At 36.5% G+C, this 18,589-nt stretch overlaps 1 protein-coding gene across 1 annotated transcript in view; it reads left to right on the top strand.

Annotated features, from left to right (window-relative positions):
- The first annotated feature begins 2,968 nt into the window (after positions 1 to 2,968).
- The window catches only part of WDR64 (WD repeat domain 64), a 61,859-nt gene continuing 46,238 nt past the window's right edge, over positions 2,969 to 18,589 (top strand). The window contains exons 1-5 of the mRNA XM_042891079.1: positions 2,969 to 3,119; positions 3,781 to 3,911; positions 9,949 to 10,051; positions 10,520 to 10,623; positions 13,472 to 13,501. Of these exons, the coding sequence (XP_042747013.1) occupies positions 2,969 to 3,119; positions 3,781 to 3,911; positions 9,949 to 10,051; positions 10,520 to 10,623; positions 13,472 to 13,501 (519 nt within the window). The remainder of the gene's footprint in view (positions 3,120 to 3,780; positions 3,912 to 9,948; positions 10,052 to 10,519; positions 10,624 to 13,471; positions 13,502 to 18,589) is intronic.

The raw sequence follows: 18,589 nt of genomic DNA on the forward strand, positions 1-18,589 counted from the left end.
GGTAGAAGTCAAATAATTATAAGACATGACTGAACTAATTAGTGATGCACCTCATTAAGGTGAAAGATCTCTATCTTCTGCTCTTAAAAGAAAGCCTTAAACTGAGAGCATACCTTATTTTGCCCTGCAAAATGAGAAAAGCTGGTAATTTAGTGAGGCAAGTAGTAAATTCTAGACAGTGTACTGCCCACTGGCAGATTCCATAATATATACAGAGCTAATAAGTAGTATTTCAACTGCAGCACCTGACAAAAATACTCACCTTAGATGTCTTATGGATTTCTCAAAAATAGGAGAAAGAATGCATAAGTTAAATTTGACAAAGATCATATTTCAAAACTCCTGGTTGGAGATTCTTTTTCATAGCAAAATTAAATAGATCCATAAATATGCAGTCTCTTCAGTGCTTTATTTTATGGTGGTCACATTATTAATACAGTCAAATTGCAAACATTATTCAAGTGACCTCGAATTCTTCTTGAGCAGAGTTCTATCTGTCTTCCAGGCAAATACAGAATCATAATTAATATGAAGGCAAACAAAAAAGTGCTATGTTATTGTATCAGATCAAAGAGAAAGCTGGAAACAGAATCCTGACTTCCCATTCTAGTCCAGCACTTGTCCTGCCTACAGTGTAGATTGACACAGCCAACACAGCTGTGTCTTTGATCATCTAATTGATTCCAATATATACTATTGGAATTAATATTTAAAATAAATAGAAATTATGAATATAATATTATAAATAAAATGTTATTAAAATATTAATGCCAATCATTTTCTAAATGTTCCTGTTGTTAAAAAGCTGAAACACGAAACTGAGACATCCAACTTGCATTTTTTCAGGGTTGCACTATTTCACAACCCATTATTTTAATTTCTGGAAGTGTTTGTGCAGCTTACTGGAGGTGTATCTCAAAGGACTAAATATATACGTAGCTGAGCTTATGGGATTAAAGCAGTGCAGCAACAAGCTGGAGTATAAGGTCTCCAGTGCTGTACCTTAGAAACAGTACTTGAAAATCCCTCAGTACTCAGTAAGTTTGTTGACATACCAGACAGTGCTGGGTTTTTGTTGCTTGTTTTGAACTCTCTAAAACTTGTTGTTTCATAGGTATGGTAGAAAACCAGACTACAATCTCTGAAAGAAAAACAATAATTTAAAAAAGAATAAGAAAAATTAAAACAGAAGTGGTTACTCATCTTCATCTTTTTAATTAAAATTTCTACAGCCTTCTTTTAGCATTTTTTTCATACATGTTCTTTCTGCTGTTCTTTAGCCTTAAGTACAAATGAAAGCCTAGTGATTATTCTCTATCTATATATAGCTGCAGTACCTGTCTATAGCACAAGGAAGAGTTTATAGAAAGAAGAATCCTTTTATCTTGGCATTAAAATACACTTGACATTAAAAAGGGGCTTTTAATATAGATGGACATCTGCTGATAAAGCAGTATGTAAGAAAAAACCAAACATGCGCAAACCTAATGGTAAGAGTTCAAAATTAGGGCCTGATCTTCCAGAGTTTGTAATCCTAGCTATACAGTGTAGTCTGTACTGGGATGTGAACTTTAAAGCAGAGCAGGGTAGACAAATGCTGCAAGAATCTGGATTGAGAGAAGAGGCTGCCTCAAATAAGTTCACTGAGGCAAGGACAGGTACTTGCAGCAGGGAGGTGACCCAAATAGGTGATCCTAGGAGGTGGAGTGATACCATTGGAACATCTGTGCCATATCTAGAAGTTGACTGCAGCATGTAACATCTGAGCTCTAGTACATCTGGTATATGTACAAATAACTATACTAGATGCAGGTGTGATTCATCTCACCTGAATAAGGCATTTAAAAGTTAAACACTTAAGACCAATAAGATGAATTAGAGTGCTTGATGTTTCACTACTGATTGGGTTATAAGCTGGCTTGATAATTAACTTTTAGATGCCTAAGTGAGATCACAGGAATTTCATCTTGTCTATAGAAATCTGGTGGATCTGTAACACACACTTAGTCAGCAGATGGCCATTGATTTCTCTATGGCACCTGTTAATTACTAAATAGAGTAAAATAAGTGATGATACATATTTGCACCAGCTAACAATATACCTGCCCTGGATATACAAATATAACTCCAGGAAAGCTTGAACCTTAACCGTGTAAATCTAAATCAGACAAGTATTACCAGCTTTTGTAACAATAAACCTGTGAAATTCACTAGTGATAGGACTTCATTTTATAGGAATTGTTCTCCACAGGAGCTTAGCAGCTCCATGTGCAGGATTTCAAGCAAACCTTGAGCAATGAGCCTGTCATCAACCTTAGCTGAAGAAATACAAAAGTTGATGTGGAAATAAATAGACAAAGAACAGTACAAATAAGCTGATTTATATGGTTCAGTGAAAAGAGGGTCTAATAAATAGATTTAAGTTCATTATTTGACCAGAATGACAATTTGCTTATTGTTGTGTTTTACAGCAACATGTTTTCAGCATTTTTTTTAAAGGTACTAAAAAAAAAAAAAGCTGGAAAATGCAGTAAAGAATCACAAGCATTATGTTGAGGCTGGAAGAAAAGTGTAGTATGAGGTAAAGAGCTCAATGTGCTTTAAATAACAAGAAAATGGAGAAGTAATTCAGGTACATACGCTCCTAAATGGGAGAACCACCAATTATTTCCACCAACTATAAGGACATTCCAACAACTGCCAAGCGGTGGCTGAAGGAACACATTCAAATGAGAGAATTCTGTGATGCATGGGAGGGTTGTGACATCAGCTGTTCACTGACAGATTTGCCAGCTTGAGATGCTGAACTAGGGACACCTCATTATGTACTGTTTGTATACCTGTCATACAACTGTATCTCATATGAACTCATGCGGGAATTTAAAATCTAAGGAGCAAAACAAAGCTTGAACCACACTGTAAGGAGAGCTCTCTCCTACCTTTTTGTCCACCCTTATTAAAGGATGTCATGTCTGAATCAAAGGATTGTGATAACGAGAGTTGTTCTGCTCTTGAGGTGCTAGATTTCAAGAATGCTTTAAAGCAGTTCCAGAAACTAGTTGAAAGAATAGTAATCCAGAAGAAAAAGGAAAGATTAGGCTGGTACATTGATGATGATGGTAAGAGATACAATTTCTTACTGAATTATTTGTAAAAATTTTCACATCAATAATAGGTGTCATAGAAACAAGACTGGAGGAAAAATATCAAACATATTCAAACTGAGACTTCATGACTTGCCCTGTGAAAGTGATTTTAGTCTCCTTTTATGGCCTATGGTAAATTATATTTATAAAGTCATAATAATTGCTAATGAAATATAATTCACAGAGTTGCCACATACACAGATTGGCACTTCTGTGGCATTTCCACTGATCTGTAAGAGTACGTAATGATTATGTAAATCCATTGTCTTGATTGTAAACAGTTAGGACAAAGTTTTGCTTTTTTTTTTTTTTCCCCTCAATGCAAGTGACTATTGCCTGAAAGAATAGATTTTATCCTAGGTCATTTTAATAGGATTGTATATAAATTACGGAGTTAAGAGAAGACAAGAATAACTTTTCTTTTACCTATCTGTTTCCTATTGTGTTCTGCAAAGTGGGTGCTTTTGGAGAGTAGGCTGAACATCTTTTTGGCAAAATGCTTATGTGGATACAGTGCGAGGAGCTGAAACTTGCATGTTACTGATGTTGAAAGAGAAAACAGGAGCTAGAGAAGATAAGGATAGAAGATGTAGCTTCACAGTTTTTAAGTCTGGATGTTGTTCCTCCAATACAGATAAGATAGATTATGATGAGTTCTATAGAACCACACAGACACTTTTTGGTCCAGAAGTCAAGGAGCATAACGTTAAGGCCTTTTTCAGGAAAGTAAGCAACAATCCTGATGCAAGGACAGAATGGTGTGAGGTAAGGATTTTTAATATTTATTAAATATAAGCAACTCTATTGCCATACCACCAACGTTCACCTCTGACACTGTGGGCCAACATAATAAAACAGGAGGCATTATTTTTGGGGCAAGCCTGATATATCACCTGAGTTTTCAAATCAAAATTATGCTACGCTGTTCATATGAGTTTGAGGAAGCTGTCCTCTGTTCTAAGATGCTTGAACTTACTATGTTGATGTACATGAATGCATGTTGAAGAATAACCTGACTGAATAAAATCCTTTTTTCTGCTTGTTTTGTGAAAGAACACTGAGCTGTTTACCAGAGCTGCTTATCCTGAAGCAATGTTTGATATACTAGATTCCTCACATGGCAGCTGGATCTGGAGCACGGACCTGAGGCTAGAAATCAGTACATCCAGTCATGAACTACTTTACTGATACACATTTGCCTCAGGCATTGCAATAAAATGCAAGAAATATTATCACTACAGTATGCAGTTTGTGCCCTGGGGATAGGTCTAACTTTAGCTAGACCATCATAAATTCTTTTTCTCCCTCATCTCCTTCCTCTTTACTCAGAGATAAATCTATACCTTACTTTAGGTGGAAGACATTAAGAGCTATACTGCCATTTTAGTAGAGGGTTTTGTAACAAGAGCATTCTTCCTTATTGAATTCTGTTGTAATTTATTTTTCTGTCTCTAACGGTAAACAGCAAATTCTGGAGAGGAAAAAAAAAAAAGAATGTAATAATGAGGTAAGTATGAAACAGAATCTGATTTACCACCTCCCAGCTTCTGGTGGCATATAGCTTAAGGATTTTCTGTACCAGATTTACAGCTGCAGAACATGCTTAGTATCCTCCAATAGGATTTTTATCTAACTGTTCATAAATTACTTCTGCATTTGTAAAAAAAGAGATACTTCTACAGTATCCACAACTTTATTCATTTTGTGAAGAAGTACTTTACTTTGTTTCTTTTAGACATGGTGGTCTATTCTCCCTGTATTTTGCTTGCCTGTTTATTTGTTTTAATGTATTTTCTTTTGGGGAGAGAAGTATTTCACACAAAGTTGCTAGCACTTCAGCTTCCCTTACAGATAAACTTCCATTACTACATGTACAAAGGTCAGACTACTTACATTGCTCTGAAGTCTGACTCTAATTTTTTTTAACTTGAAGTGGCCTTACCCAGCAAAGTTTGAAAGACAATACTACTTCATTGAAAAGCTGCAGTGAATTTTTCAAATTTTAATCTTGTTTAGTAGGAAGTTTGTTAGTGATACGTATCATCAGCTATATATGCATTATGGAACACATCAATCTAAGCTCTGTTCAAAGGTAAGAATTTCTTACAAGTAGTAGGGATATAGAGAAAGAGATGAAAACTGTGTATAATCAATGAATATACAGATGTTATAATTATGAAATAAACAAGAGAGTTTGGCTAAGCAGGTTATTAAAGCACAAATAAAAAAAAATAGAGTACTTACCCTTACGCTAGGCTCACTGTAAAACTCCAAAGGAAAGATCTCCAGAAGAGATCCTTCCCCACTGGTAGTCAGCTCTTAAATGCGTCTAGGAGAGGTGCAGCCAGGCTCCACCTCTTCCAGCAGCACAGGTGAATTGCCTTCAGCTGTACTCCGTGGCTGACTCATGGTTCGCCTCAGGTGAACCATCAGAGGTTCAGGCCGTGATTCAGCAGTTCCCATACAACTGAATTTAGAATTCTGCAAATTTAGCTTACACTGAAACAACATTGTATCGGTCATCTGATAGCCATCCGAGCCCAATTTACATCAGCTGTAACTTGAATGTTAGCTTCTGATCTACTGTAATTGTGGTAAAATCCTTTCTGACATGAATGGAACAAAACAGATATTTCCAGACTTATTGGAATGGTTTCTACTAAAATAAAAACAGGCCTATGATGTTTGATGGCGGGTCTTTTTTCTATCCTTTTTTTCTCTGTCAAACTACAGTTTCACTTTGGTTCACTGAATCTTGGAGAGTTATAAATATCAGAAATTAAGTCAGTGTTCTTTTTCTTCTAACTATGCTAAGGGTTTATGACTGTAGCTACGCTGCAGCTCTATGGTCTCCTTATCTTTTTTCAATTCTCAATATTTAAAGATGTATGTGTTTATGCACTGGTAGGTGTATGGGAACTGCTGAGTCACGGCCTGAACCTCTGATTGATCACCTGAGGCGAGCCATGAGTCAGCCAGAGGAGCACAGCTGAAGGCAATTCACCTGTGCTGCCGGAAGGGCTGGAGCCTGGCTGCATCTCTCCTAGACCCATTTAAGAGCTGGCTACCAGAGGGGAAGGATCTTTTCTGGAGATTGCTTCTGCTGGTGTTTTGTGAGTGAGCCTAGGATAGGGGTAAGCCTTCTATTTATTCACTTTTGTTATTGTAGTCTACTTTGCCTAACTCTCTTGTTTATTTTGTGATTATGGCATCCTAATATTCTTTGATTATACAGTAGGAAAGATAGGCTTATTTATTTTTTTCCACTTATATTTTTAGCTCCTCCTTTTTTCTCTTTTTTGAAGCTGGCTGTATTTAGCTTCATGAGCTTAAGTCATATTTGCTTTTCTTCTCTTCATTAGGCTTTACATTGCTTTTAAATGAGACTTTTATTCAAAGAAGCAAGCTTTCTGTTTTGCCTAGAGAAAACTATTGGAAAGATAACTGTGCTTTTAAGAGACTGAAAACTATTCTGGGTGTTCTGCTTGAAACCAGTTGTTTGAGAGAGATGGTGACAGAAATAAATAAGTCTCCTCTAATTGATACATTCATTCTTATAAAGTTCATTAAACTGCTAATTACGTTAGACAAATCACATTCCTAACTTGCAGCTTGAACACATATTAATTACCCTCATGAAAAATGGAAGTAGCCTTGATCTTGCTTTAGCTTCCTTTTCATTGCTTATTTTTTCAATTGTATCATCAATCTTGATTACTTTCTGTAACTTACCCAATATCTTACCCAATATTCATCACATCTTTTGTGATCTATGCTCTAGTTTTCAAACTTTATTCTACAAGGACTTAATTTCATCCTGTTCTCCTGAATTCTCCTGCTGTTTAACACTGAGCATTTCATTTATCTTGAAAGCCAAGGAAGAAGCATACATGTCACTTCATTCTTTTGACATTCCTCTCTCATCATCTGTCTCTCTCCCTTCCCAGAACTCTGTACTCTGACCATTTTCTTTTCTTCTTGCCCTCACAGTTATAAACTTTTCAAATTTACTTTTCCACATCTGGTACCTCCTTTAGCTTGACAAAATCTGCAGAATTTATTTCCATTATTTAAAAAAGCATGGCCTTATGCAAGTGTTCCATTCCTTTCTCTTCCAGATGTTTCCCTTTTTCAAGTACCTTCATTTTCAAGAGTTTCTAGCATTCTCCACAGCAGTATACCTATACTCAGATGGTGCTTTTCTGTGAGGAAAAAAAAAAAATTAAAATCTTCTATTTAGTCATGTTAGAGTTTACTGTTAGGCATTCAGTGGCTCTAAAATATATCCTAGTCTAACAGCTATCATTTATCAAACCTCTGCATTTCTTCCCTGAAGGTGGTTGACCCTTTGAAAGCTCTATTTTTAGTGGCAAACAAAATATATGTAAATTGCATTTTGCCTCATATTTTGTGTTCTTTGTCAGTCTCTGCTTATGGGCTGCGCACTAGTTGAGATCCCCTGTCTCCATGTTGGAGTCAGCAGAAGCTGTTTATGCTACTCTGAGGTATTTCTTAAATCAGAATCCTAGAACCCTTAGAGTTGGAAGAGACCCCTGAAGGCCATCTAGTCCAACCCACTTGCAATGAACAGGGACGTGCACAGTTAGATCAGGTTGCCCAGGGCTTGATCCAGCCTCACCTTGAAAGTCTCCAGGTACGGAGAATTCACCATGTCTCTAGGCAATCTGTTCCAGTGTATGACCACCCTCACTGTAAAAGACTTTTTATTAATACCCAACCTAAATCTAACTTCTTTAAGTTTAAAGCCATTTCCCCTTGTTCCATCACCACATCCCCTGCTGAAGAGATATGCCTTTTTAGGGCAGTGTTCTGCCTGCTGAGCAGAAATCAGATGTGTCACTGTCTGATGTCTGTAAGAGGCAGGATAGGGCACACCTGGGCATCTCACTTAGAGGGCTACCACCTCTGTTGGCCTTAGGTCAAATACTATGCTGGCCCAACCACACCATCAAGACTCAGGAGTGACCTCATATCAGGTCAGTGTACTACTTAAAAAAAAAAAAAAAAAAAAAAAAAAAACAAAAAACTCTCCTACCAAAAACTTAGTCCTGAGAAAGGTGAAGAGCCTGTTCTCCTTTGCCTGGAAAAATGGCAACATGCTAAAAATGCAAAATGTCATTCTTATCTTCTAGAAAGACGGGAGGAATGATCAAGGGAACTAGAGGCCTAACCTCAATCCCTGATGAAGGTGATGAAACCACTCATTCTAGAAAATATATGCAAGCACATAAAAGATAATAAAGTGATTGGGAATAGTCAGCATGGGTTTCCAAAGGGGAAATATAGAAATTGCATATAACCAACTTAATAGGCTTCTACAATGGCATGACTATCTTGGTGGATAAGCGGAGGGCAGTGGATGATGTTTATCTTGACTATAGTAAGGATTTTAATGTTGTTTCCCATGACATACTCTTAGTCAAGCTGACCAAGGATGGGTTAGTGGGCAGGGAGACAGAAAGAATACTAGCTGAATTTCTCAGTGGTTCAAAATCCAATTAAGGCAAGATGATATTGATGTATGTGCCAGGGGTAAGTATTGGTAAATATACTATTTAATATCTTAATTGATGATGTAAATGATAGGAATTCCAGGTGTGCACCTGTTGCAGAGATGCATTCAAACATGAATCTGTAGTTCAGATTCATGTTTGGAAACAAGATGGAAAGACAAGGTGGTGTTACAAGAAATTAAACAGAGGAAAGTAAAGGATTGTAATGGATGATGTATTGACTGATATTTTCTGATCGATTATAATTGTGTACATAGTAAGGAGGGTGCTATGAAGTGAAAGATAGAGACTAATATTTTTCTGTAAGAACATGCAGAATACTTTTTGTTGAAAGATGTACATGTGAATTGCTCAGATAAGAAAATAGAAAGTTCTGGTGTATGAAAAATATTGAACTAGAAAGAAATGTGAAGTTTTGTCTTGCATGCAAATGGGCTTTGCTTTCAGAGCACGTTAAAGGAATTGACCAGATGATGTCCATAATATGACAAAAGAGATGAAAAAGTATCTCTCTGTACAACTATAAAGCGCTGACCTCATTTCCTGAGGAGATGACTAACCTACACTTGGGTACAGGGATTGAGTTGCTGAGAGCATTTCAGCTGAAATGTTTTGCCATCCTGGGAGAAATTAGCTACCAACCTGCATTTCCCCTCCAGGAATCTTCATTACCATTACTACAAATAAAACATCGTCAGGCTGAGGGAAATAGTTAAAAAAAAGTTTTAAAAAATGTTCTGTATACTTTTTTGTTTTCTCCCCCAAGCAAACAGCAATCTATGGATCTTGAGGGAAAAGCTCTTCTATGTTGACTAACCACTATGCTACTTTGAATCAGTTTACAAATGTCGTGACTTTTGTTTCATCTGCTTCCTCCAGTCTTTCATTCTAGCTGAAGTCTAGCTCAGGAAGCACAAGTAGATAAAAATGGAAAAAGGAAATGGAAAATGACTGCTTACATGCAATCATAGCAAACCAAACTGGTAGTAATAGCTTTATCAATTAGACTGTTTTTATTCCTGGTATCCAGTTTATTCTGGCTTCTTCCCAAACATTGATGAGAAGTTGTGCCTGACTAGCAGATCTCTGCAATCTAAAGTCATATTGACAGCTAATAACTGAGAGGAATACTGGAGGGAAATTCCTTATTCAGGAATTTGAAATGATAGAAAAATGACACACAGAAATTGACTATCTGTATATAAACAGATGTTCCAGATGTAGTATAGTTTTAAACTGCTAGTTTTGTTCTATTTTGTTTTGTTCAGATTTTTGGCTATTTCATAGGAGGAAATGGTGCTACGCCTTCCCATTTCAAAGAAGAAAACACAGTTTTCCTTACATCCGAAAAACAGCAGATTACTTATCCAGGTAATCATCTTGTGTTTAAAACAGAAACTCCCAAAATGTGTCTGTTCAGTGCTCCCTATTGCACATCTTATTGAAGTTACAGTGATAAAATCTCACGGTTGCTTTTGTTTACTAATCATGCTGCTGCTTCTTGTGTATTCCAGAATAGGTTTCTTACTAAGGTGCCTGAGCACTCCTGAATCATTTTGAAATTACTAAGGTGTCTGACTCAGACTATTTATTTGCCTTTTTTTTTTTTTTTTAAAATACATTAAATATACATATATTCTAGAAAGAATAAAATCAAGTATAGAATAATATGACTATGTTTTACAGCCTTGAAGTTGGTGCCAATAATGTATTTCAGGGAGATAAAATGTTCTTGGTACATGGTTTGATTTGTTTAGTATTATGGGAGGGTTTTTTTGTATGTACTGTATGTAGAGCTTTCTGTCTGTGAGTTGAAGAGTCATCTCATGTCTTTCACAGTTGTCAAGGAAAGAGATATGATTACAAGTATAGTGAAGGTGCCCCATCTGGATTTCACTGTAACATCCTCTCAGAAAGGAGTGCTAACTATTTTTAACAAGAAGGTAATTCTGACTCAAACTTTTCCTTGTTCTACTAGGTAGTATATACACGAACTGAGTGAACTGTGATCTAGAGTGCAAACTTACCCATAAAAAAGCCAGATATCTTTTTTAAGTTAACTTTGCCTATACTTTTAAATACACTGGGAAATGTACATTGTTATTTTTAATTATAATCCTACTCAACAATCCATAAAAGATAAATTGATAAATAGAGTAAACAAATAAGTAAATAGAGATTGCCAGTAAGAAAATGAGTAGAAGTCCCTTCAATATAAAATAATCTGCCTTTTCTCTTTTTTTATTCTTAAATTCTACATATGCTGTATTTGTCACTGTGTGCTGCATACACAGTGGAAACCAGTGAATTAACTGTTTTCTGCAGCTACTGGGAATATTTGGAATGTGCAGAAAGATTTTTTGGTTGTTTGCAAGAAAGATTTATTCTATACAGTAAGCTCTTAAAGCTTGAAAGTCTTGAATTTTGTCAGTCTTCATGACACTGCTTCACAGTCACCCCTCTTGTCAGCAAATTGTAGAGAAACCTGTACCATTTTAAGTAGAAGTTCAGGTTCAATATCATTTTAAAGTACATTTTGTAAATGAGTCTCAGATGATATTACTATTTAAACATACAATCCTAGCTGCCATGAGGTACATCACAGTTCTATGTTCATTGGCACTTTACATTTAAACAATTTTAATGACTAATTTATTAAAAGCTTTATCAAACAATGCAGTAAAGCTTTTAAATGACAATAATAATTTCTAGGGGATCAGCTAATTAGTGTATAATGCTTCTAACAGCAGCTCGCAAAGCAACAATGTCCTCCTGTGGATGATTAAACAACAAAGCAATACTGCAGTTTTGGTAAATACTGAAGTAATTTGTTTGAAAGCCTAGTTCTTTGTCCTTCAGAGACTTATCCCTCTTGCATACCTACAAAAAATAATTTCACAAAGTACAATGTTAAAATTAGTTTCCTTTCTCCCTCCCCCACCTCCTCCAGCCCTCCAACTGCTTGAAGTTCTGAATTGCTGCTTTCTCATAGTGTGGACTGATGTCACTGTGACATCAGTGACTGCAGTGTAACTGATATTACACCCAGCTGCTTAACGCAGTGAATTACAGGAAACCTCAAATCCCATTTACAAATGGGATTTACATTCTGAAAATGATTAAGGCACTACGACATTTCAGTTGATCTGAGCAAATGACCTTTGACTTCATTAAAATTGCTCTGATGCATCTTGATGCAAGCAAGAGAAAAATATAGCAGTTTAGCATTGCATTCACTTGAATCTTGTTACTAAGATATGACTTCATATCATAAAGCCGAATAAAGAATTAACACCTTTTGCATCATTTTTCTTCAGTCAAAGGCCAAGGACTTAAAGTGTCCTGTCCTTAAGCCTCAGCTAGTGAGTTGTTTTGTCTAATCTGTCTTTTTAGCATGTTGATAAAGGACTATGAATATACTTGCCCTGAAGGTGCTGCTTGGTAAGACTTCTGCTCAAAATATGAGCTCATGAGCAATGTATTGACAATCAGACAATGAAACTTATTCTTGTCTAATTCTTGCACTTCTAAAGTACAGACCATTAAATACATGATCTTCTTGGGTTCATATATATCTGACATGAGTCAGCGTGTTCCATGTACATGAGTGATGAATAGTATTTGGTCTGATATAATCAGGGAATCTAACGTAAAACACACTTTAACTTTGCTACATCTGAGACATTTGACTATTATGAAACTTATATATGGAGGAAAAGACAGGGCCATATTCTATTCATTCACGCTAAGGAAAACTGATGTCCAGTGCAAATAAGCTTTTCACAAGATCAATTTAGTATTGTTTTATCTGCTCTTTGGAAAGCACATATAACTAGTTTTTAATTGATACTGTGTGAAATCTGAGAATACCTTAAAAAGATAAAAAACCCAATTCACATATTAAGAATAAGAACAAGAAAGATTTTGCACCACCACACTGCTTTTCAGTGTAGTAAACTTCAGTTTAATGTGAAACTTGTTTAACAGTACTCTATTCGAAGACCATCCTTGGTAACACTGTGCATCACACCTTTGTGAGAAGAAATACCATGATCCCTGCTTCTCATTTTATGAAGTGAGGAATTGCTGGGATAGGAATGGGGCGCTACAGACTTATGGATGAGAAACATGGGCAAGAGGAGGTGAAAAAGCATCTACTAGTGTTTCATGAGTGGGAAAAACTGCTTTTGAAAACTGAACATAGAGCTAGAAGACAAAGAAGATGACCCTGTCTCTGCTGTACAATGACACCAGATATGCCTACGTCCCTGTGACTTTCAACATATTAGTTTCCAAGTCATACACTGGGCTGCCTGATAATAGTTAATGCTGAAAGGTGTTATATCAATATGGTTATTTCTATTTGCAATGTAAAGTGTTGTCTCTACCTGGCTGGCACGAGTTCACATAATCTGGGCCAGAATCAGCTTGTGTTTCTGTATCCCACATCCTATCTCTCATGGGAGTTATGGATGTGGAAGAGCATTATAAGTACAATTTCATTAGAAAAACAGTGGATCTGTACTCCACTATTAAAAATTGTTTTTTCTTTGTTGCTCAGCCAAACATCACAAATGTTAAAAACGGACGAAGTGAAGTAACTGCGATAGGAGAATTTAAGTTCCTCACTTTACATATAGAGGAATCGTCAGTAGGTTTAAATACCTTTCTCAGATGTTAACTGCAAACTCTTTCTATTGGCTACTTAGCTTCTGTCCTGCCTGTGATACAGCAGAGCTGTTTTCAGACTTCTAGTTTAAATGCTAACAAGTTATTATTTTTAATTTTCAGATGAAAGTTCTGGCAACCACCAGTGTTAAAGTAAGTTCATTTTCCTCCTTTTAAATCATTTGAAGTAGAATTCAATAATTGTTATGGTGAAATAATCGGAGACTGAGTATCGTTTGGTATGTCTTCTGACCTTGAGACTTCTGTGTAATCTGACATGGGGTACTGTTGGGTGAACACACTCAATTTTTTCCTTTCAGTTAAACAAGCGTTTATGTAACCTGATTTATTTCTTCTGATAAAAGAAATCTGAGATAAATTGTGCTTTTTTCTACCAAATTGTCTGTTGGTAAAATTTTTACTCATTACTTTTCTAAGACACTTTCTTCTAAGCTGTAACGCTTCCTTTGTCGGTGTAAAATTTGACTGAGAAAAATATAACTTTGTTAGTGAAAAACAGTTTGACATCTTGCTGGTTGGATTGGTAGGCAATATAGTATGTACTTCAAAAGCTGATTTTTACCCTATGATTATCACTGCACATTTTTGGTAATTAATTCCCTTCAGTTAACCTGCAGACAGGAGATGTGCCATCAGACTTAACACAGCGATGTGATCCCCTGACCTTAAAGTCAGTGTGGGTGTCTTGTGCCAGGGGACAGTGCATTTGTGTTGATTCTTATTCATGTACCATGAATGTTCTAAAATGAAATCCTCCATCTGAAGGATTAGCAGTTGCTTATTTCCTTTTTTGGTATGAGAATTGTGAAATTTTCACCACTTTTGTTAAAAGTCTCTCTTGTTCCTACTCTGCCTTGTCTTAGGAAATGAGCAATCTTAATTATATATTCCTATTTAAATGTTTGCACTGAAAGGTATTCTCCTTAGCTAATACAGCTTGCTCTCATTCTTCCTCTAATTACTGCTGAAAACAATGAAACTGCCTATTTTTTGGCTGAAACTTCTTGATGTTTTTTAAAAGATTTAGATCTTTGTAGAACATAATGTTTTAAGCTACTTTATTTTTAAAACTGAGATGCTATACCCTTATCGCAAATTGCTGTAAAATAAAATGGGTTGAGATAATAAGTTCTACTTTCCTTGGAGGATTAGAGGATAAATTCCACTTATTTCTTATGCAGTAGAAATAGTACGGGGAGCAGAAATGCTAAGTCATGGCTTGAACCAGTGATTGAGCATCTGGTGGGAAGTTAGGGGCAACCCAGGGGAGCTCAAGTGCATGCAATGCATCTGAGTAACCAGAAGGAGTGGGGCCAGGACCCACTACTTCCCAGACCTCATTTAAGGGTTGGCAGTGGAGGCAAGGGTACTTTGCTGGAGATTTGTGCATATCTGGGGCCTTCTGAAGGTAAGCAGAGTCTTTCCTAAAGTAGAAAGGCTGTGAGATACAGTAGTTCTAGGAATAAAATCAAGTAAGTTGCAGCTATTGGAGTTTTCCTAGCGTTGTGGCAGTATAAATAGAAATTGAGCTGTGACTACATCGTATCAATCATTTATGATTTTGTTCCAGCTATTTTATGGTGAACAGGTCACTTCAATCAAACCAGATCTCATTCCTTGATGAGATTATGTAGCTGAGCAGAAATAACAGGCATAAATATAAAACTTAAAACTGTGCTATATTTGACTTAATACCAAATGACTTTCTGTTTTTAAAATATGGCCACTGCAAAAAAAAAAAAAAATCAAAGTACGTATTAAATGAGTTAAGGAGTGTCCAACTGACAGGGACCAAAAATAGTAGGCAGCATGGGAACACTGTTGAATGGAAATACTGATAGTGAATAAGTTGCTTCTCTTGCAACATGGAAGTGAAATGCCTTAAAAGACAGATAATACAAAATAACATAGACAAACCTAGTGGATGGAAGCTAGAGTCAGATGAGATAAAAAATTGTCTTGAAGATGAGGAAGTGAAGACAGAGCCCTGGAGTGACAGGGTGAAAGAATAGTGAAAGCTGGTGTAGCTGACTGGGTTGTCTGTCAAGTACTGCAGTGTAAAGAGGAGAAGCACATAAAGCTTTCATTCTAAAGCTGAATGTAGGCCACATGTTTTGCTTATAGTCTGTCAGACTCTTCTATCTGCAGCTTCTCAGTGAGTCAAATCAGTCTGTCAATGTGCATATTGGTTTTTTTTCAGGACTTCACTCTGTTTCTGATAAGTCTTAAATCCCACAAGGGAGTCTGTTTTGGCAAGCAATTTCATTGTGTATCTTAAGGATATAGCACCATGCTCTACTATTTACACAGCCTGTTTATTCCATGGCTAACATTCTAGAACATAGAACTAGCTTGCAGGAGAGCGTTCAACTTTGGCAACAATCTCTGCACCTCTGTTAAGCTCTATATTTCTCAGTGAATGTTCTCTGGAGCGTGCTATGAAGGAGGCCGAATTCAGTTGTTTCTGCAGACCTTTGTATCTATGGGTCTTCGATGTAATTTAAGTAATTTCTCTTGAATTATTTAAGACAAATTTAGTGCAACTTTTCTTAAGACGTGAATCACTTATAATGTGAAAAAAATTCTGTTGAAGGAAGAAGAATACTGGTGTAACTGGGTGAATATTGTCTTCCATCACTCTATTGATGTTTCATACTGCCTCCTATCATCTGTAGACTGAAACAGAAGAACATAACTAGCACTTCTTCCTCTACCTGTAGTGTTGGTGTTAAAATGCCAACTAGAGAAATGACTCCTACAAAAAAAGAGATAATTCTCTAAATAGGCATCTAAGAAAAATAATCTTTGAAATAAAACACAATGTCTTTACTTTTCTTGGCTTAAATTTTGGGTTTACAGGAATTTCCAGTAATTTCTAGTATAGTTTAGTCTATACTCCTTTTCTGGTCCAATTGTTTTTTTCCATTTACAGAATAGCACTCGAGGTCTGGTTCTCCTTCAAATGTGCTACTTGTCCTCTCAAATCAATGCTCTTTTTAACCAGGCCTTTATTTTTGAACCACTGATGTAGAAAGGCTGTGTCATTCCATAAACAAACAAACAAACAAAAAAAAATGGAAGTGATAGGTGATATCAGTATCCTCCTTTGGACTATACTAGGTTGTCAGTTATCTATAAGCTGTACTGAGTTTTTAGCTACATGGAGCAAGATCCTCTTACAAATATCTGGATGTCTCAGTGTCTCCATGAATTAGTTAAGAGGCATAGAGAAACAGAGAACAATTTTCATATTTGTAGCATTGTGTGAGAGCATTTGCCAGTGATGCCTACGTACCTTTATAAAATGTTTAAAACTAGGAGATTTTGGAAAATCAGGAATTTCTACTTTAAACTTCTTAGCTAAGTGTGAGCAAGACAGTTACATCTTTTGTTCTTTGTAGTAACTTATGCCTTAAGAATTACAGAAAGCCTTTATTTAGGAATTTCAGCAGATAGTGAGCAGGAACACAGCAAAAATAAATGTACTCCTTGTGCTGTCCACTTCTGTTATCATCAGAGAAGAATAAGTAGTATAGATATAGAAATTAAGAATAGCTAGACTTATGCTTTTATCAGGTAATCTCTCTCATATTCTAACAGTGTTCTCCCTGCCATGTATATCATTATAATTGCACAGGATTACACCTCTATTTTCATTAATGTGAATTGTTTGCTTATGAAAAGATGTGCTTGTTGTTACCTAAAAGATGGTGTGTATTTCTTACTGTAATTCTCCAAAATCTTTTTTTTTTTTTTTTTCTATTTGTTAATTTCTTTGGTTACTCAGCAGTGTTTCACACAGTAACTGGATTGTTTCTGCTAAGTAGGTGAGAAATACTTGGTGTTCACCTGGGATAAATCACTCCAGAAGTTGTATACTGACTGACTTTTGAAGATTCCGTTGCCAGGACATTATTTTCAGGGAGCAGGACTTTCCGGATATTTCAGCTAAATAGTATCAGATGTCTAGCTAATAGTATCAGATGTCTTCTCACATCACTGTCCTGTAATGCAATGAGTTTTGTTTACTTGTTTCCAAGTAATATCTGAGATTCCTGTTTGTATTTCTAGGCAAGTATATGAAAAATATTCTGGTTTCTGGTAATTAGGGTTTTAAGTCCTTTCATCAGGGCCTATTTTATTTCCTAAAATTTAACTACAAACACACACGCAGAAAAAAACACTCTTAGACTTCCTCTGTAAGTGGTCAAGAAGTGCAAAGATTCTCCTTATTGCTTGAGTTTGATTATCTTTTTGCCTCTGTGCCATCTCACTGTGTATGATAGCCTTTGAAGCCTGTGCAGGACGCAGCTTGGTTATTCTGGCTGCATAAGTACAAACCAGGTCTACAAGGTGGTAACTTATGAAAAAAAATCTTTAATTGCCAGTTAGTTGTTATCTGACATGATTGTGGAAGACCCAAAAAGTTGGAGATAACAAAGTCTTCTGTAAGAATTACCAAGCATTCTCTGTAGCCCCTGAAGGGGTACAATTTTCCTCTTGTCTCTTGGAGAAAAACAGTTCAAGAAATCCTTGTAAATGGATTACCGCTTGCACATGGCTGTTAGAAGGGAAAGAAACAATAGAGTATTGACATCACTGTCAGTATTATGGAACCTTTACACTAACAGCAAAATCAATACTGTGTATAACAATTGAAACAAAAGTGGAAGCATCAGCTGCTGCCTCATCCCATCACCAGTGAGAAGAGACCAACCCCGCTCTCCCTGTAAGCACCTTTCAGATATTGAAAGAGAGCAATAAGGTCTCTCCTCAGCATCTCCTCTTCCTCAGCCTAAACAGCCTCAGTTCTTTCAGTGTCTCCTTGTAGGGCATATTCTCCAAGCCCTTCGCAAGCCCTGTTGCCTTTCTTTGGATCTGCTCCAACACCTCAATGTCCTTTCTGTACTGAGGTGCCTACTCAAGGTGGGATGTTACCAATGTACAGTGACAGGATTACTTCCCTAGTCCTGCTCAACACACCTTTCCTGATAGAAGCCAGGATGCCATTGGCCTTCTTGGCCACCTGGCCACACTGCTGGCTCATACTTTGCTGACCAAACTTCGGTTCACCATCATTTTTGCTTCCTAACTCACTTCAAGGATGAAAACTGTGTATGGAGCACTGCAGATCCCCATTTTAGCTATTTATCAAGTACTTCCACTAGAGCTAGTGTTGTTTAGAGGGTACAGGTAGGTATAGATTCTTTGAAGATTGGG

This window comes from Lagopus leucura, unplaced genomic scaffold (genome assembly GCF_019238085.1).
Source record: "Lagopus leucura isolate 7727_CA_CO unplaced genomic scaffold, USGS_WTPT01 Super-Scaffold_73, whole genome shotgun sequence".
In the NCBI taxonomy this organism is placed as follows: domain Eukaryota; kingdom Metazoa; phylum Chordata; class Aves; order Galliformes; family Phasianidae; genus Lagopus; species Lagopus leucura.